The following is a 21,679-nucleotide window of genomic DNA, read 5'->3' as shown; positions in this document are numbered from 1 at the left end:
GCCAAAAATATGCACTGTCATTTTACTAATGACACGGTCTGGGATAGGGGTTAAACATCTAGGGTGATCAAACGGTTAAATGTATACCTAACCAGTGTTTAGTTGTACTGTGAGTGGTGCTTTTACTAAGAGAAGTGATGGATTTGATTCCTTTCCTAGCAGGGAAAGAACCTCTATTATTTATCCTCAGATGGGACAGATCTCTGCAAACGGTTAAATACATAATAGTATTTTTGAATAAGAACAACTGTACAATATAAGATCTTATAATACCTGTGACCCAATGGGGTTGAACTACTAATGCTGGATAGTGCAAAATCTTGTGCAGCTCTGCAAAGAAACCAATTATCTTCCAGGATTTTTTTGTCAAAGCTTAATTGAGCAAACAGTAGTTAGAAGCTGATTTCTTAAAGTTTCTGGGACTACACTAATTCAGCAGAAGAATTTGACATTGGTTTGTCATCCTTCTAGTGCACCAGGCACATGATACTTTTGTTCTTGTCTGCTTTATATTCTCAGAATACAAAGGGTAACCATATATGTTTTTGTAAGACACAGCTACAAATAATTACTGGATTATTTAAAATAAGGTGGATTTTTTACATTTAGTGTTTAAGTGTGCATATACAGTATACTTTATGTAAATTGTGGCATTAATATTTGCTCATTACATAGAAATTATATTAGTAGTGCTGTACAATTATTGTACTTTAATCTCTCTTTCTCTTTGGAAAACTCCATTAATCTGACTGGTTGAAAGAAATAGTCTTTCATATAGATGGTCTTTTAACAGTTCTGTAGAAAACCTAAAGCTCATTATAGAAGTTACAATCTGACCACACAATTACAGTATTTATCAGCATATAACACGCTCAGGCATAAAAAACACACCTTCAATTTAAAATTGGATTTTTCAAAATAAACCACTTTGAAGCAAAATAATGGCCAGTGCCCATCAATGCAGCCTGATTAGTGCCCATCTGCAGCCTCAATGCAGTCTGATCTGTGCCCATCTGCAGCCTCAATGCAGCCTGATATGTGCCCATCTTCAGCCTCAATGTACCCTGATCTGTGCCCCAATGCAGCCTGATGCCTACCTGCAACCTCACCATCTCTCGTGCAGGAAATCACCAAGCCGTCATCTACTGTTTACTCGGCTCTCGGTTGGCAGTCACATACACAGTCCCGCCTCCACCATTGGCATTGGACCAGCTCCTGTGATTGGCAGAACACTGGTCCAATGCCGGTGGCAGAGGGAGGACCGTGTGTGTGACATCAGAGCCAAGTGAGAGCCAATTATACAGGAGATGGCGTCTCTGTGAATTCCAGCAGTGCTCGGCGACGCTCGTCCCCCTCCTTCCCATCCGAGGTACATGTACCCGTGATTTTCCCCCTATTTTAAGGGGAGGAAAGTGCATGTTATATGCTGATAAATAAGGTAACTTTAGTTTTAACAAAACCTACCAAAATTTTCCAACCACTTTGTACCCAGTCTGACACTGCATAATTATTGGTAGCTCTAAAGGAGAGTGTTCATTCATGTTGCAGTGAGCTTAAGGCAGCTCATAGACAGTGCAAATTTCTTTCCTGCACCAACAGACGGTGTTGATGTAGGATTCCCACCTGCCGGGCCATTGCTTTCTCCCGGCAGGGTGGAGAAGACAGTAATTACCTTTATTGGCTTTAGCAGCCGCTACCAGTAATCGCAAGAGAATCTGGCAGGCTGGTTTTACCCAAGTTGATTGAACGATCAACTTGGTACATTCAGCCTTCCCATTAATGGTTCGATTTCCTGCTAAACCAGTATTCGAACCGTGTATGGCCAGCCTAACTGGAACAGGTGTCTGGTTAAAACTGTACACTGTTCTTTTTTTTTGTCACATTCTGTTTCAGTGGTAAATGTCACCAGGACAAATTGAGAGGGTAAAAGCTTGATGCAAAAACACTAATGCATCCATACACTTTCCAAATTTTAGAAAATGTTTTGATATATACACATTTTAAGCATTCAAATAATAATTTCTATTTTAGGCAGGCTATAGATAATACAATTTTCTTTTCTTGCACCATGGGTGGAATGAAAGACAATTGCTCGATTCCCCCATCAACACAGTTAGTGTTGATAGGGAAATGCCTCCTGCTGCGCTATTGTATTCTGCCAGTGGGGGGCACAGGGAGCAATACAGGTCAGCTATAACCGCTGGCAGTAATCGTATGTAGAAAAATCCGATAGGCTAGTACAATCAGCCTGACCATACCAGGGGCAGCCCGTCCATTAAGGGTGCACCCGATTGGCTGAAAGGACATATGATCGTATTGGATGCCTAGGAAGAGGAGAGGAGATGCACAGCTGCCGAGATGAAGGAATGGAGGAGATGCTCGCTGCCCGATGACCGATCCCACTGCCAACGCCTAATGCCGCTGCCAATGCCTGCTGGCCGATACCACCTAGATGGGTTAGGACAGTAAGTGGGCGGGTGCTGAGGGGTTTGAGGTGCCGCCAGCCACCAGGGGAAGGGAGGGGTGGGTGTTCGTTACCCCCCCCCCCCCCAAAAAACTCCAGCCGCCACTCGCCCATACATAGATCGAAATTGGGCCAGTCCCTGCTGAACCACCCAAATGTCAATCATGTATTGCCGATTTAGGAACTTCACTGTGTTCTTAACATATCAATGTTTTAACCTATCCTGTGCCAGTGGAAGAGACTTTAACTGCAAGGCTATGTTCACTTAGCATGCTAAGTATGTTACTAGCTCCTGTCTAATTTTCAAGTAAATATTACAATATGAAATTAGTGTGTGTGTGGTCACCCAAATCTCACCTATTGCTAAAAGCTAAAACAAACTGTGCTGAACTATTTGCTATTTACCACATATGAGATTGTGTTTTCATTCATGGAAGGCATTTCTTTGGAGACCCACCTTGAAAAATCTGATAGATACTGTAACCATCATCATAGTCACATAATCATCAAAAATTTGTGACATATCCGTTGGTTGAAACAATAACATTGGTTGATAAAGGATGGCAAAATAGTCCTTGAAAGCGCACATTTGATCTGTTTGTGTGGATATGTTGACCACAGTGTGTTGAAGAGCCAAATTCCTTTTGTTTTACAAATTGCCTCTACAGCACCCTTTTTTTTCTGTTAACTGAATTCAGCTGACAATTATTAGCATGACAATAACCATTTGGCCCATAAGCATCTCTTTGTCATGAAGACACATTGCAATGGGGGCAGTGAGAGAATGCTTCTCTTTGGAAGCTGCAGTGAAAAGGAGACCAGATAAATCTAACTACTACAAATTGATTCTGTGAAAGGTTTATCTGCATTCACACAAGCATTGAAACCCTAGGTTTGGGCTTAGGTTTCTTATAAACAGCAGAGTTTATTACTTCTTTGCTGCTGTAACTTGTCATATAAGTCAAGTTTATAAGTTTTGGTCCTGACTGCTTTCACACACTTAATACCAAGGAATCATGTATATATATATATATATATATATATATATATATATATATATATATATATATATATATATATATATATATATATATATATATATATGTGTGTGTGTGTGTTGCACTGTAACCCGTGTTTTATTTACCTATGACTTTGTTAATAAAATGGATGCTTTATAAAAAAAATATTACCCTATATAATGATAGTTAAAATGTAGATAGAGTGTGTGTTTCTGTGTCGATTCTCTCAATAAAGACTGAGCTTCTCAATAGAAAAACCTTCTGTGGACCTGACTTTATGTGTCACACCATTGATGGGGCACAATCTTGACAGTCAAGTTGTAAAAAGAGAAGAAATCAAGCTGTATGACAGACAGGAGAAAAAGTAAGTAGGGTGGTATAATTTTGATCATAAATAAAAAAAAAATATATCATAGAATCACAGACATATATAATAGAAGGATAAGTAAAATATACCAGAAGGGAAATGTGCAATAAAAAACTGTTAGTAATGACAGCTTGGATTAAGTCTGAGTTCTCATACAGTAGAGCATAAAACTGTAACTCATCTTACAAATGTTTGCATAATATTGCAACAGAAAATGGACATTGCGTAGAACATCTATGAGGTCAATTCACTAAGCTTTACTACATGCGATAACTCATTTGCATAAATTATTGCATGCGGTAAGTTAAGTTCAATTCACAAAATAAATACAGATTTTGCAGCAAATGAGAAAATACATTTTGTTGGTAAATATCACAAAAATTTGTGTGGTAATCTGTTAAGTCCAATTCCCAAACAAATCGGGAACTAAAAAAAAGGGTGATATTTAACACCACCCTTTTGGTGGCGGTAACCAGTGCCTTATTTCCTGTTGGAGTGAGAATGTGAATGTTGCTTGAACTGTCATCATAGGACTCTAAGCTAAATAAATACCTGGTGGTCTTCCATGCTATATGCTCCCTGGCCACTATCTGTACAAAGAAATGAGTATCTAAAAGGTATTGTACTGTGCCGGGTAAGTCACTAAAGTGACAGCTGCTATAATTCTGCTATGATTCCACAGGAAATTACCTTATACAACCCTTAACCACCATCATCTGCGATAAATTACTGCATGAGAAAATGCGGTAGTTACCAAATTATCCGAAAAATACCGCATTCATTATTTAAAACAAAATTCTTAGTGAATTGAACTTTCACAACTGATTTACCTCATGCAGTATTTTACCGCATTTTATTTGCTGTTATTTAACTCTTAGTGAATTCACCCTTGTGTCTTATTTTATATATTTTATCCCACGTGTCAGTAATAGGTAATGTGCTTGACTCCTGTAGTATCCATCATTCATAGCTCTGTTTGTGAGGTGAGTCAGTGTTGTAGGGCTTGCCAGGTGCATAGCTGAGTACATACCCATGGCACAGAAGAACAGGAAACTATCAGCCAGCTACCAAGAAACCATTAATCTTATTGCACCAGATTATATCTTCAGAAGTAAAAGTCTTTGATTGTTTACTTCCTTTCTCCATCTGGGTTTTAATTATTGGAATATGCTATTTCTTTTTGTATCTATTCAGCTGGCACCTAAAAAATTTATATTTGTTTAATAACTATAAATGAATTATTAACTCACTTTAAAATGTTAGCAACACATTTCCTTTAGATCATTGCCTAGACAGTGACTTTTTAATATAACCAGACTCATTATTTTATATGCCTATAAAGATGTATAAAATCAGCTATAACACTATTATTTACAATCATTCTTTCTTTACAATTAGTTGATTACTCACTTCAGTCTTGGGTGCATTAGATGTATGCATGTATAATATCCACACCATAAGAATGCATAAATGTAATGGGACACATTTTCCACAGGTAAAAATTAACATGACAGTTTCCATTCAGGCCAGATAAAACCAATAAAATAGGGAAGATATGCAATCTCCATGTAGAGAGCAGAGAGAATATTTTTTTTTTTTTGCTTCTGACTTACCAACCTAGATCATACTTAGATTACCTTAATTTAAAAACATAATTAATTTTTATTTTTATAGAGGAACATATTTAAAGATAGACTTATATACAAACACAGATTTAACAGACTATCAAGTTCAATGGAATTTTAAAATGAGAAATGTTCTTGTTGTGATAGAGTATTCATATATTCAGTGTAGAAGCATGTATGCCCACACACACACGCACACCACACACAACCAATATGCATGCACATGCAATGAAACATTTAATGCAAAATATTTTAAGAATAGTTTATTGCAATCATACAGTTCTTTACAGTAATTCAACTTCATGTAAAAAATGTCTTTACAATATTTATATATTTGGACGAATCAATGCAATCAATAAATACACAGATTAGAAAAACATATATAATTTAAAACACGGTGGGTAGCTTGAAAAACAGCCTATTGCAGAGCCTACTATTATCAATATTACATTTTTACAATAATTAAGAAAATAAGTGTTTTAATTATAAGAGCTAAATTGTCATTTATGTGGAGTTATAGAAAAAGTGCAAGAAATCATCTTATCTGTTTAACTTACGTCAAGAGAGGATAAGATTTAAAGGACAACATATAGGAAATAAAGAATTACAGTGAAAAGGCATAAAAACGTGTCTTGTTGACTATTACACAAAGGTATAAAGCACGTGATATTGCAGAGTGAGCCCAGTTCACTGATCTCTGCTCTGGGCTGTAAAATGAGAAGAGTGGAAGGGGAAAAAGGAGGGACAGTGACACTCATTATAAAAACTCTGAAAAGGAAGCAGAGTGTCTTGCACAAGGCAGAGGCTGGGAGATAAAATCATCCATGAAGTGTGTGGAACTGTGAATGTCACTCTGAGACAATGGGGAATAGAGAGACTCCCAGTCACTGGAGGAACTGCAGTTGCTGCTAGGGCTTGTCAGGTCCACCATAAAGCAAGATTTGGGTAACTTGTCTAATGTTTCTCTCATGTCCTGGTGTGCTAGGTTAAAGATGCCATGATCAGGAATGCGTAGAGTCTCAGATAAAGCCCAGATATAATTATAAGCAAATCTCAGCGTTTCAATCTTGGTCAGCTTGGCATCATCAGGGAAGGCTGGCAAAACATTCCTCAGCGCATCCAAGGCTGAGTTTAGATTGTGCATGCGGTTTCTTTCTCTGTCATTAGCTTTGATTCTGCGATTCTTCTTCTGTTTGATAACTGTCAGATCACTCTTGGCCTGGAATCTGGTTCTTTTCCCTTTTTGCTTTTTGTGGGGGGGCTCCCTGGAATTAACAAAGGAAAAACCTTCTCCCAGTGGGCATCCTTCACTGGTAGCTGAAGGGGCAGGAGAACATGGCAAGGAACAGGAAGGGTTCTCGCCCTCAGAGACATCATAGTAAAGCTCTCTTTCACTTCTACGTTGGATGCTGTCAGTTTTAGGAGACATCCTGTAAATTAAAAAAAAAAGGAACTATTTTAATCAAAACATTAAGATATTTTTTTTTTTACTGAAGTGCCAGATAAAAGGCAATGAAAAGTGTTGTATCCCACAGCAACCAGTAAGAATTTGTATTGCATCACTATCAATTCAATACTCTGAGATCTGACATAAATGTGTTATCACACTTCCATATCACCATTGCTGTTTGTATAACCATATGAAAAAAAAATAGCAATTTTTTGTTTATCAGTTCCGCTATGTGCCAAAATGTAGTACAGAAAAAAAAAAAATATATATATATATATTTGTATTTAAAAAAATAAATAAAAGTCTATAACTATGCATTACCTACCTATACTGCCAGTCTGTGGATTTCCGAGAAGGCTGTGGGATAAACAGGATAGAAGAAAAGGTGCAGACAGCAGCAGAAATGAAGCCTTCCCTGTCCTGGTCTTCTGTGGCTCCAGTAAACAGTTGCTTCTAAAGAGAGCTAAGGTGTGTAGAAGATGTGCAACAGGCACACGACTGCCTCACAGCCTTATATATAGCAACTATAGACAATGCTGATCAATACAAAGAGTGTGCCCCCTCCCGGCACACTTTATCTTATCAGTCTTGCTTGGAGTGTGCCTGGCTTATTACAACCTGGGAAATGGCCAATCACAGTCAAAAGAGACATGGGTGCCTCCCAACTGCCTGACACAGCTGGAATCCCAACAAAAGTGCTGACCCCTGCCTCCATCCATAAATAAGCTTTAACTTAATATGCACTTGTATGTAGCTAGTGCATTAGCCCTTTAACCTCGCTCTCTGTGAAAAAGAGCTACTGCAAAGAAAATAAAGTGATATATCACTTTCTTTTTTTTCCTCCCTAAATTTGGAGTTTAGATTAACGCCAAATTGCAATGTGCAGTAACATATAGCATCCACACAGCAATCTACCTAAACTGATCTGTTCTAAATAGTAAATATTGGTTCCTATGATTTGCTGCACTTTGCGCAGCAAGGTTGTGCTTTATCTTAGTACAAATATTCAGCTGTGCACTTCTTGTATGGCAAATGCATATTTTAAATATTTTGTTGTGCACTGTCACAGGACAACTGCAGATTTATTTATTTATTCATTTATTACAGGTACTCATGTAGCGCCATCAATTTACGCAGCGCTTTACATACCGTATATATGGTACATTCACATCAGTCCCTGCCCTCAAGGAGCTTACAGTCTAAGGTAGATGATCATAAAACATATGTAAAATAAAATACATATGCCACATGCAGTATATTAGCATATACAGTACTGTGGTTTAATATGGTTTTAAGTTTGATGGCAGTTTATAGCAAATCTGCTTTAGACAGTAATCAATGCTACTGAATGTAAATAGTATGCATTGCGTATTTTACATGCATTTTAGGGTGGGCTGCTGCACAAAACCAGTTTTTCTTTTAAAAATTTTCAATATATTTTCTTGCTCTTTTTTGGATGAAAGAGAGAGAGAGATCCTGGAAGGGACATGCTTAAATTCCAAAGTTCCCAATGTCCACAAATACATCGGGCCATATCAATTACAGAAAAACGGGGTTAATTTACTAAAGGCAAATAGACTGCACTTTGCAAAGTGCGGCTGCATTCTGCAAGGGCAGTTGCTCCAGAGCTTAGTAAATGAGGTAAAGCTCCACTTTGCAAAGAATACCTAATCACCTGCAAGGATGATGGAAGTCTGCAGCACATGATTGGATGATGGAAGTCAGCGGAGCTTCTGCTCATTTACTATGCTTTGGAGCAACTGCTTTTTCAGAGTGCAACTGCACAGTCTATTTGCCTTTACTAAATCAACACCCATATATCAAAGTGGGAGAGCCTTGTTAAAAAATGAAGGTGAAAATGTTTGATTTCAAGTCACTTTTTTTAAAACTTGCCCAAAGCCATATATAATAGTTAAGTTATATTTATGAAATTAGTAATGATTTAAAACTGTACCTGTTTGAAGAGTATCAGAAGTACTTGGCCTGTATGTGTCCTGGAGTTTCTTACATGTGCTGGCTAACGAAGCCATGACTGCCACCTGCTCTTATTGTGCAGACAGGATACGTGGAGGCGGGCTTGGTGTCAGGCTGGGTCCTCATGAATAACATTCAGCCTGACTCAGTGATAGACCATTGCAGGTAAACAAACCAGAGGATGGAGACAGGCCAAACATTTCTTTGATGTTCATGATTTTAACTATTTCTGCCCAAAAACTACGGTAAAAATTGCAATTATAGAAAAGGATTATTTTTTTATGTTTACAGCATATAAAATGTGCTCTGAGAGTCCGTGAGAACATGGTAATAAATTTCAGCACAATTGTCACTGCCATGTTGTATTAGAACCAATTTTTTTTATATACAGACACATTTTTATAAGCTTTTATTAAAGCACAGGAAAATATAACATTCATATCTGCACTCAGCTCAACAACCGCATTCATTTTATACAAACTGTATACAAGTATATGGAAAGATAACAGTGAGAAAACTGTCAGTTTAAAGAAAAAAAGATAGTGAGGTTGATTTACTAAAAAGGGAGAGTGTAAAATCTGGTGCAGCTGTGATAGCCAATCACCTTCTAACTTCAGCTTGTTAAATGAAGCATTGACAAAAATCTGGAAGCTGATTGGTTTCTATGAAGAACTGCACCAGATTTTGCACTCTTTAATTTTAGTACGGTAAATCAACCATATTGTGTTAATTACATGAAATGTTGTTCTTTTCCTTTGTGGGAAGGGGGACAGGGAAACACAACAATTTATATACTTTCTCTACATATTTAAGGCTAGTTCACACCCCAAAAACACACTCTAGATCCGTCCCGGATGCGTTTCTGCATGCATGTTTTTGATGCGTTCCGGTGTTTTTAGAGCACTTTTGATGCTTTTCCAGATGCATTTTAGGGGTTATTTTTTCTTATTTTTTCCTGTTTTTTATTATTATTATTATTTTTTTTACTATACTAGGTTCCAGTGCGTTTTTGATGGGTTCCAGTGTGTTTCAGTGTGTTTTTGATGCATTTTACTGCAATCCAGTACAGTCCAGTGCAGGAAAAATACAGCATGTTCTACTTTTTTTCTGGAACTGCCTGCACTGGTGTGAACTATGCTATTGGAAACCATATAACCTACTTCATATGCGTTTTTGATACAGAACAAAAACGCACTGGACTGCATGTGCTGTGAAATTGCCCTAAATGTGACAGCATTGATATTTGCAACAAGCATTAGGGGCCAGTTCACACCATAAAAATGCAGTCCACATGGGTTCCAGATGCTTTTCAGCATGAGCATTTTTGATGCGTTCCAGTGCATTTTTGATGCAATTTTGGTGCAGTCCAGTGCATTTTTTCCCTTCTTTTTTTCTTAACCTTAAATAAGGACATGTGCATTGCAGTGCATTTAGGTGCGTTCCAGTGTGTTTCTGATGCTTTTTACAGCGTTCCAGTACAGTCCAGTGCAGGAAAAATGCAGCATGTTCTACTTTTTTTCTGGAACTGGAACCCACTGGAACTGCATGTGGTGTGAACTGGCACTCCACATTTGTGGCGAAAAAAAATAGCAAATAAAGAAAAAATAATATAGTGCATATAATTGCGACACTAATCATATTGTAATTGAATGTTATTAAAAATTACCTTTCCTTTTCAATATGCAGCAACTGTAATTTTCTGAGAATACATTGCAATATGGCTACTTGGAGTTGTTCTGTACACAGAGTGTATACTGACGCAAGTCAGATTTCAGGCATTTCAATAGGAACACGTCTAAAGGGATGCAAGCCCAGTAGATTTCCTCATTAGTGCTCTCCAGCTGCACACCTGACAGTTAACTACGTAAGGACTGAGCCTCTTTATGAGATTTGGTGTTTACAAGTTAAAAACATTTTTCTTGCTAGAAAATTACTTACAATCCCCAAACATTATATACATATTTTTCTAACACCCTAGAATAAAATGGAGGTCGTTGCAATACTTTCTGTCACACCTTATTTGCGCAGCGGTCTTACAAGCGCACTTTTTTTGGAAATAATACACTCTTTTGAATAAAAAAATAAGACAACAGTAAAGTTAGCCCAATTTTTTTTATATTGTGAAAGATAATTAATTGATACCCAACATATCACGTTTCAAAATTACGCCTGCTCGTGGAATGATGACGAACTTTTACTCTTAAAAATCTCCATAGGCAACATTTAAAAAATTCTACAGGTTGCATGTTTTGATTTACTGAGGATGTGTGGTTTAACCCCCCTAGCGGTAATCCCGAGTCTGGCTCGAGTTAGGAATTTACTGATAGGAGCGGTAACCCCGAGCCAGACTCGGGATCGCATCGCTGGATGCAGGGGAGGACACAGGGAGAGTTACTTACCTTGTCCCCTGGATCCAGCGATGTCCCCCACGCTGTGTGATTGAGCTTTCCTCCGCTCGATTCACTGTGCCGAATGCCGGCGAGCTCCGTTCCCTGCGACGTTACGGCGCCCGGTGAGCGGAGAACGGTGGCAAATTCAAAAAAGTAAAAAGACACAAAACACACAGCACTGTAATCTTACAGATTACAGTACTGTATTAAAAATTACACCCCCCCTTTGTCTCTAGTGGTCTGTGCAGTGCCCTGCATGCACTTTTATATTATAAATACTGTTTTTTCCGCCTGAAATTTGGAGATTGTCCATAGCAACCAAAAAGTGTCCCTTTTTCAGTGTTTAAGGATTTGATTACATTATTGAATAATTTTTATTATTCTTTATTATATTATAAACTTTATCATACCCGGGATGTCCGCTAGACTTTGGTTTGAAGAGATTTAAGAGAGTTATTCCTAAGAATTACAGGACTACAAAATAAAACGCCAAATTTCCATGCAAAATAATTGTACCGCTTTCAGCACCTAAATCCAGACTGAATCATACCGCCAGGGAGGCTACACATCGTTTTCATATGCGGGTGCTACTCGTGTATGCGTTCGCTTCTGATTTTTATTTTTATTTTTACACTGTTCTTTAAAAAAAAAAATCTGTCACTTTTATTCTTCTTCTTATTTTAATTGTATTTAATGTAAAAATCCCTTGTAATAGAAAAAAAGCAGAGGGCGGAGGGCACCGGAGCACGGCGGAAGGGGGGCCCTTCTCCTGTCCCCAATAAAAGTGATTTTGCGGGGAATCCGCTGCAGAGACCACTTTTATCTGAAAACGGACCACCCACTGAAGAAGAGGATACCGGGGTTATGGCAGCTAGCTGTTGCCATAACAATATTCCCCTTCAAAATACCTACGTAAAACGACTGCAGGTGGTCCGTAAGTGCTTATGAAACCACTCCCATTAGACCCACTCAGAACAGAGGCACAGAAAAACACAGAGGGATTTCTTCAGAATAACAAAAGGTAGGTATCCGCAACAAACGTTTGTTATAATCCTTGCAATGTACATAGATCACCCAGAGGGGAATGTGTTTTACTCAACAAAAGTGGAGTTACGCTTTAAACACTTTTCGGTGATGATCAATTTATACTGGAGAGTCTTCAAAACTGTATCCAGAGTTTCAATGGAATACAGTGCCTTGCGAAAGTATTTGGCCCCCTTGAACTTTTCAACCTTTTGCCACATTTCAGGCTTCAAACATAAAGATATATAATTTTTATTTTTTGTGAAGAATCACCAACAAGTGGGACACAATTGTGAAGTGGAACGAAATCTATTGGATTTTTGAAACTTTTTTAACTAATAAAAAAATAAAAAGTGGGGGCGTGCAAAATTATTCGGCCCCCTTGCGTTAATACTTTGAAGAGACACCTTTTGCTGCGATTACAGCTGCAAGTCGCTTGGGGTATGTCTCTATCAGTTTTGCACATCGAGAGACTGAAATTCTTGCCCATTCTTCCTTGCAAAACAGCTCGAGCTCAGTGAGGTTGGATGGAGAGCATTTGTGAACAGCAGTTTTCAGCTCTTTCCACAGATTCTCGATTGGATTCAGGTCTGGACTTTGACTTGGCCATTCTACCACCTGGAAATGTTTATTTGTGAACCATTCCTTTGTAGATTTTGCTGTATGTTTGGGAACATTGTCTTGTTGGAAGATAAATCTCCGTCCCAGTTTCAGGTCTTTTGCAGACTCCAACAGGTTTTCATCCAGAATGGTCCTGTATTTGGCTGCATCCATCTTCCCCTCAATTTTAACCATCTTCCCTGTCCCTGCTGAAGAAAAGCAGGCCCAAACCATGATGCTGCCACCACCATGTTTGACAGTGTGGATGGTGTGTTGAGGGTGATGAGCTGTGTTGCTTTTACGCCAAACATATCGTTTTGCATTGTGGGCAAAAAGTTAGATTTTGGTTTCATCTGACCAGAGCACCTTCTTCCACATGTTTAATGTGTCTCCCAGGTGGCTTGTGACAAACTTTAGACAAGACTTTTTATGGATATCTTTGAGAAATGGCTTTCTTCTTGCCACTCTTCCATAAAGGCCAGATTTTTGCAGTGTACGACTGATTGTTGTCCTATGGACAGACTCTCCCACCTCAGCTGTAGTTCTCTGCAGTTCATCCAGAGTGATCATGGGCCTCTTGGCTGCATCTCTGATCAGTCTTCTCCTTGTCTGAGCTGAAAGTTTAGAGGGACGGCCAGGTCTTGGTAGATTTGCAGTGGTCTGATACTCCTTCCATTTCAAAATGATCGCTTGCACAGTGCTCCTTGGGATGTTTAAAGCTTGGGAAATCTTTTTGTATCCAAATCCAGCTTTAAACTTCTCCACAACAGTATTACGGACCTGCCTGGTGTGTTCCTTGGTCTTCATGATGCTCTCTGCGCTTTCAACAGAACTCTGAGACTATCACAGTGCAGGTGCATTTATACAGAGACTTGATTACACACAGGTGGATTCTATTTATCACCATCAGTCATTTAGGACAACATTGAATCATTCAGAGATCCTCGCTGAACTTCTGGAGTGAGTTTGCTGCACTGAAAGTAAAGGGGCCGAATAATTTTGCACGCACAACTTTTCAGTTTTTTATTTGCTAAAAAAGTTTAAAATATCCAATAGATTTCGTTCCACTTCACAATTGTGTCCCACTTGTTGGTGATTCTTCACAAAAAATTAAAATGTTATATCTTTATGTTTGAAGCCTGAAATGTGGCAAAAGGTTGAAAAGTTCAAGGGGGCCGAATACTTTCGCAAGGCACTGTATAGTGTTGTTGGATATGCATGTGTCATCATCCTGGGGTGGTGAAAGCCTGGGCTAGAAGACTTGTGAATGTCTTCCATGTGGCTTTGGGGTTGATTTTCTAAAGAGAAAAATAGATGGAGTATGAACTTCTACATTTCTCCAGGAAGAATTTGGGAAATGTAACAAAAATAAACATGAAAGCCATAATTGGACACATGCATAGAAATCTTGTTCTCATGTACAGTATCTCACAAAACACAGCTCCCATTTTTGTAAATATTCTATTATATCTTTTCATGTGACAAAACTGAAGAAATAACACTTTACTACAATTTAAAGGAACGAGTGTACAGCTTGTGAATTTGCTGCCCCCTCAAAATAACTCAAATTGGACATTTTCACTTAGGGGTGTACTCACTTTTGTTGCCAGCGATTTAGACATTAATGGCTGTGTGTTGAGTTATTTTGGGGGGACAGCAAATTTACACTGTTATACAAGCTGTACACTCACTACTTTACATTGTAGCAAAGTATAATTTCTTCAGTTTTACCACATAAAAAGATATCATAAAATAGTTACAAAACTGTGAGGTGTGTTAATTTACTAAAGGCAAATAGACTGTGCACTTTGCAAAGTGCAGTTGCACTCTGTAAGTGCAGTTGCTCCAGAGCATTTTTGCTTGCACATGATTGGATGGTCTCTGGAGTAACTGCACTTACAGAGTGCAACTGCACTTTGCCTTTAGTAAATCAACCCCTTTATGTCTTCCATGTCTATCTGATGGGCACATACAGTAGCTCACAAAAGTGAGAACACACCTCACATTTTTGTAAATATTTTATGATATATTTTTATGTGGCAACACTGAAGTAATTATACTTTGCTACAGCAAATGTACACTGTTATACAAGCTTTACACTCACTACTTTACATTGTAGCAAAGTGTAATTTCTTCAGTGTTGTCACATGAAAAGATATAATATATAGATATTTACAAAAATGTGAGGGGTGTACTCACTTTTGTGAGATACTGTACATGGGCACAAGATTTCGATACATGTGTCCAATTATGGCTTTCATGTTTATTTTTGTTACATTTCCCAAATTCTTCCTGGAGAAATTTAGAAGTTCGTACTTCATCTATTTTTCTCTTTAGAGACACATTAAAGAGGAACTGAGCTCTGGTAGCTGTGCCAAAAATAAAACAGACAGAGGGTAAAAGGACTAGTCCCCAATGTTGCCTCTGGTCTCCTTACAACTTATCTCTTCCTTATTACTGACTTATCACGCCTTGTTCTGCACTGTGTGGTTGACTTACTAAAGGCAAATAGGCTGTTTACTTTTCAAGAGAATTTTCCCCAGATGTTAGTGAATATAGAGAATTTCACTTGGAACAGAAAACCCAGTCGCATACAAGGATTTTTTTTGTTTTAAAAAAACAGCATATTTTCATGCACATGATTGGATGACATCAGCAGAGCTTCACCTCATTCACAAAGCTCTGGGGACAATTCCCTTGTAGAGTACAACTTCCCTTTAGTAAATCAACTCCAGTGTCTTTGTGTGGAGGTAGCAATCTTGGTACAGATAGGATTTTCCTTTGTCCAGCAACGGTGAGCAGCACAGTAATGACATGACCAAATCTCACTCCAAATTTCCTGAGACTAGTAATGACTTACTCGTTACACTACAGATATACAGCTATGCGACCAGAAAGTGTACTGCTACTTATCAGGAAGAATACAAGACAAATGGTAACATGTGTATGGTAACAAATGTTTTCTATAACAAAGCAAATCTTCACTTTTCTGGTTCAAGTCCACTGTAATAGGTTATATCACTTAACAATGAGGTTGGTTGTGAAATGAGATGATAGTGGGCAGTAAAGACTGGTGGTTCTATTTGGGAATTTTAGAAACTCCTAGAGCATTGAAACGTGATGATAGGACTATAGTGATGTATCCAGTGATAGAGAAATAGGGTGTGCATTAACCAGCTGACAGTGACATAAATAGGCTTTGCACAAATTTATGGAGTATCTGGCCTGGGCCATTGCCCTTGGTATGAAGATGAGCTGGGCTGCATGAAACTCCCAGGTTGTGCCCCTCGGGGTATCCCTATTGGGAACAACAAATAGGCATAAGAGAATGCAAAGAATAGAGGATCAAGTGGAGTCTTTATGGCTAATGTAATACAGGGTTGGCAAGCAGAAATGTAGTCCTTGTGCAGGTGGGTAAAATAAGGCAGGCCAAGACATTACAAGGAGTAATCAGATTTGAGGCACCAGTTGACTAAGTATCAGACTAATTACCAGTCTAAACAACCTCAGACTTAAGGTGCCTATAGATGTGCAGGATCACAGAAAGAGTATGATAGGGTACAGTCACAGTGGGTAGATGTGGGTGCAAACTATCTGTAGGGTGATTGAGGTGCTGATTCTCAATAGGTAGTGTAGAATATTGGCAGCTGAGTCAGAGACATCAGCATGTGATTTAGGGTGCAAAATCTCAGCACGTTAGTAGGGAAGCAGAACATTAGCAAGAGAGCCATAATAATTTAAGTATTCTCTGGTAATTTTTCTGTTCTTGAGCTCACTCCTGGGAATACAGTATATCTATAGGGAGGAGAAGAGTATGAAGTAAGAAACTGTATTCACAGCAACTTAGAGGTGCTGGGTTGCAAAGCCCTGAGTTTTGGAAAATATATCCCAGCAATAGAATAAAGAACAGCATGTTGAGAATTTTGATTTTTAACCATCGGAAAGATTACTGTAGGCAAGAATGCTGCAGATTTGGGGAGATGATCAGTAGTGGGCAGAAACCACCAGTGCAGAAACACAATACAGTAATCAAATTTAGAAGAGAATGACGTTTTTTAACAGCAGAGGTAGTTGGCTTCTGGCTTCAAGCTTGCAGTATTGGGTTACTTTAGCTGGAGATTTCAAAAGGAAGAGTCAAGAACACATTGTTCAGAATTGTGATTTGTGGTTGTGAATGCTGTTGCCACTGGGAATAACACTGCTGCCTTGTAGCAATAGATAGCTGTGTCTTAATGCTTCAACTGGGACAGCAGAAACAGGCACTTGGGAAAATGTGTTCGCTCACATTAGTGTCTCATTTAATTTTGGTGTTGGGTGACATAGACTGTGGACCTTGTACTGATCTTTCCAGTAAATTGGCTGTGCAGGGGGCATGTCAGCACAAGTCTGTGCATTGGAGGACAGCCAGGCTATTCTCCCAGCACAGCCAGAACACTGACTATACTAGGGTGGATGTGCTCTCATGCCTAGTGTGGTCAGTTTGAAATAAGAAAGCAGGGAGAGTGGCCAGAATACCAGGGATTTCACACAAGGGAAGTAATACAAAGAGAACAAGATACTTTTTAACACAAGTACATGGTACAATATACACATATCAGGAATATGAAATGTTAGGGTGACGTAAGGTCTATGGCTTTCTTAAAATGTATATTTTTAACAGTAAAGGCTGTTGCTTTGGGTGTATAACTGCAGGATCGGGTCACTGGCATAAAGCAGAGGGAGTGATGGACCGCATTAGAAGAGTCAGAGACAAGATAACCAAATCTGATTTGTGGGTAACATGACTCCATCACTGACTCCTAGAAAACTCTGCAGTGCAAAACCAGATATGGGGGGGGGGGGGATGGGGTTGTTGGCACTGAGCTGAATGTCAAGGTGCAGAACAGAATTTTAACATCATTTGGAATGGGAGCAAATCCTCATTGTATTTTTTTCTAACTAATTTAAATCAAAATAACAAAAAACATTCAACTCACTTTCTAACATTGATGAAAAACAGATTCATTTTCTAGACCTGGAAATCAGAATAGAAGAAAATAAACTTCTTACAGAAACGCACTTCAAAGATGTGGCCAGGAATAGCTATTTATTGATAGATAGATACCATTTCAAACCCTGGCTGTACAGTATTCCAAAAGGACAAATTATTAGGATTAAACGCAATTGTACTGAAGATGTAGACTACATGACTCAGGCTCAACTAATTGGTAACAGATTTATAGATAAAGGTTACACTCAAAAATCCAAATCAAAAACAAATAGAATCAGTGAAAGAAATGGATAGGCAAAGCTTGATTTATGGTGACAAAGGGGCCCAACAACAGTTACCAGAAATCCCAGCTTTCATTTTGGACTATAACACACAACATAAACAAATGGAAAAACTGATTACCAAACACTGGCACATATTAAGAGGTGACAAACAGCTACATAGTATCCTACCGGACAAATCCACTTTCATTTACAAGCGGGCCACAATGCTGAAAGATCTAGTTGTCAAAAATGTGGTTGAACCACCCCCTAAGAATCATGTTACCTTTTTTAATGGCAACTTTTTTTTTCCATGTAAATATTGTTACGCATGTCAACACTCAAAGGAATTTCAAAGTACAAACATCTGAGATTGAGGTAACCAGTACAGGAAGTGTTTACCCAATCAAAGACTTCATCTGTTGCCATACTGAGGGAGTGGTGTATGTTTTAGAATGTTCTTGCAATATGTAGGGAGAACCAAAAGAGCATAAAAAACTAGAATCAAGGAACATGTATAGTACATTATTATTGGATTTTCTAAGCACAATGTATCCAGGTATTTTGCATTAGTCCACAACAAAAATCCAGTACATTTACAATTTTGGGACATATAGAAGTATAACAAATCATGAAGAGGGAGTCACAAAATTAGGCTCTTAAGTCATAAGGAATCCAAATGTATATACACAATGAAAACTCTTACGCCAAAAGGTTTGAACGTCAAATTTGACCTTAACTGCTTCATTAGCAATTATTAAATACTATACAAACAGAGATACATGCCCAGTCATTGGTAAGGAGTTATTTAATAATATTTTCAATTTAAGATTCCTCCTGTCAAAGTTCGATATATTATACAATGCAAGCCTCGAATCTCATTTCCGGTGTGCTAGGCAGACTTATTATTTATTTTAGACTATCAACATTTATATTAACATTGGTATATAATATTTTTGTGGTTTGCTCCTTAACCACTTCAGCCCCGGGAAGGATTTACCCCCTTCCTGACCAGAGCACTTTTTGCAATTCGGCACTGCGTGGCTTTAACTGACAATTACGCGGTTGTGCGATGTGGCTCCCAAACAAAATTGGCGTTCTTTTTTTCCCACAAATAGTGCGTTCTTTTGGTGGTATTTGATCAACCCTTTGGTTTTTACTTTTTGCACTATAAACAAAAAAAAGCAAAAATGTTGAAAAAAAACGCATTATTTTTAACTTTTTGCTATAATAAATATCCCCAAAAAATCTATAAAAAAATGTTGTTTCATCAGTTTAGGCCGATTTGTATTCTTTCACATATTTTTTGTAAACAAAAAAAAATCGCAATAAGCGTTTACTGATTGGTTTGCGCAGAAGATATAGTGTCTACAAAATAGGAGATAGTTTTATGGCATTTTAATTATCTAATTTTTTTTTAGCAGTAATGGCGGTGATCAGCGATTTTTATCATGACTGCAACATTATGGCGGACACATCGGACAATTTTGACACATTTTTGGGACCATTGGCATTAATACAGCGATCAATGCTTTGAAATTGCATTGATTACTGTAAAAATGTTACTGGCAGTGAATAGGTTAACCACCAGGGAGCGGGGAGGGGTTAAGTGTTTCCTAGGGGAGTGTTTCTAACTGACTAGGGGATTGGCTTGTGTGACGTGGACAGTATCCTGTCAGTAGGCAGAACGGGGTGATTGCTGTTTACATCGGCATCTCCCCATTCTTGAGCCCTGTGACATGATCGCGGGTATCCCCGCGGCGATCGTGTCCATGGGTCCCGTGGGCATGGTCACGGAGCTCACGGCAGGCACCTGCGCAGTGGGAATTTTGAAGTAATGTATGGGCAGCCGTGCCATTCTGCCGACGTATATATGCCGACATCGGTCGGCGAGTGGTTACAATTTCAGGTAATTTATTCATTGTCCATATTTCTTACATGATGTTCACTCATTAAAGTTACCCTGTCATTAGAATAGCTACTGAAATATTATTAATTTATTCTAACCATCTTTAGCACTAGAGCCATTCATTTTTCTAATTGATCCTTTACTATTGGAAACGATTATACCAATCACAAGGAAAATGGCTGCTGTATCATTTTTTTGAACTTCAGTTAAATAGCCAATACCTGTTTTGTAATCCTCTAATATTGAGAACCATCACATTAGCCATAGGGAAAATGACCGTCGCATCATTTTATATATATATAAATATATATATATATATATATATGTGTATATATATATATATATATATATATATATATATATATATATATATATATATATAGATAGATAGATAGATATATGAGCTTCAACATGGTGTCCAAGACACTTTCTGTTCCTGGTATATAAATAGACTAAGCAGATAGCCAATCAGGTTGCCCTGAAGAAGTCACGTGAGGTGATGTAACGCGTAGGGTGTGAAGTGGAAATGCAGATGTTTTTATCATTTGAGCGCTCTTTTATTGTACTTTCATGTAAGCAGTTTTAAATACTTTTACTAAATTGGTTTGGAAACGGTAATGCACTATTGGAGGCTTGTCTGTTTACTTCACCCCCATACATGAGCCTGGATCTTCCGAGTGAGGATTAGTGGAGGAGATTCTAGCAGGAGGAACAGCTTACCCCTATTACCATTCAAGGCTCATATTCTGTGGATATGAGGTGAGAGTTCTGTGGGCACTGAGGTGTTGGTGGCGGTGCATAGACTCTCTGGAAATCTTTCTAATGCCGCGTACACACGACAGGACTTAAGTCCGGCAGACTTTCGACGGAGTTCTGACGGAGTTCTGACAGAGTTCTGATGGACTTTCCGAATGAACGGACTTGGCCACACACAATCACACCAAAGTCCGACGGATTCGAACGTGATGACGTATGACTGGACTAGAATAAGGAAGTTCATAGCCAGAAGCCAATAGCTGCCCTAGCGTCGGTTTTAGTCCGTCAGACTAGCACACACACGAGCGGATTTCTGGGTCCGGCAGAGTTCTGGCGGAAAAATTTGAAGCATGTTCCATTTCTAAAGTCTGTCAGACTTTTGCGAATCAAAAGTCCGTTGCAGCCCACACACGATCGAATAGTCTGCCGGAATCATTCCGTCAGACTTTTGATGTTGAAAAGTCCAGTCGTGTGTATGGGGCATAAGGGTTTTATTGGAACTGTATATTGAAGGACTGCACATTGATCAAATTGAGTATATTTGGATTTCAGTCACCATTAGACTTTATCACTGTCATCATTCATTTCACTATTGTTTTTAATTTTCCAATTAGATTATTTTGGAATTATTAATTTTCAGTCACTATTGGATTTCACTATTGTTATTCTAAATTTTTCATACATTATATTGCTTTTATGTACAGAGGATGGAATAGCACAAAATCATTTATTTATCCATTTATGCACATGTAGTTGTGAACCCACTAGGTTTTGCAGCAATTCTTTGTATCCAATTAGGATTTATTGCTATCACAGATACCACATAGTAGCGCAGAGGATTATTATATTTTA

At 38.4% G+C, this 21,679-nt stretch overlaps 1 protein-coding gene across 1 annotated transcript; it reads right to left on the bottom strand.

The window, feature by feature from the left end:
* Positions 1-5,756: 5,756 nt before the first annotated feature.
* Positions 5,757-7,480, bottom strand: NEUROG3 (neurogenin 3). Its single transcript, XM_077453838.1, has 2 exons — positions 7,251-7,480; positions 5,757-6,905 (listed from the first exon to the last, which is right to left on the bottom strand). Exon 2 carries the CDS (start codon positions 6,902-6,904, stop codon positions 6,233-6,235), a length of 672 nt encoding a protein of 223 aa, XP_077309964.1. The 5' UTR covers position 6,905; positions 7,251-7,480; the 3' UTR covers positions 5,757-6,232.
* Between the last annotated feature and the right edge of the window lie 14,199 nt (positions 7,481-21,679).

This window comes from Lithobates pipiens, unplaced genomic scaffold (assembly GCF_037356315.1).
Source record: "Lithobates pipiens isolate NorthernLeopardFrog02 unplaced genomic scaffold, aLitPip1_a1.2 Scaffold_25, whole genome shotgun sequence".
NCBI classification, from domain to species: Eukaryota; Metazoa; Chordata; class Amphibia; order Anura; family Ranidae; genus Lithobates; species Lithobates pipiens.
Note: the sequence above shows the minus strand (reverse complement) of the source record. Positions and strands in the feature narration are given on the sequence as shown.

What these genes read in the sequence shown, in the direction of transcription:
- NEUROG3 (XM_077453838.1), bottom strand. Translation starts at nt 6,904, where the DNA reads ATGTCTCCTAAAACTGACAGCATCCAACGTAGAAGTGAAAGAGAGCTT.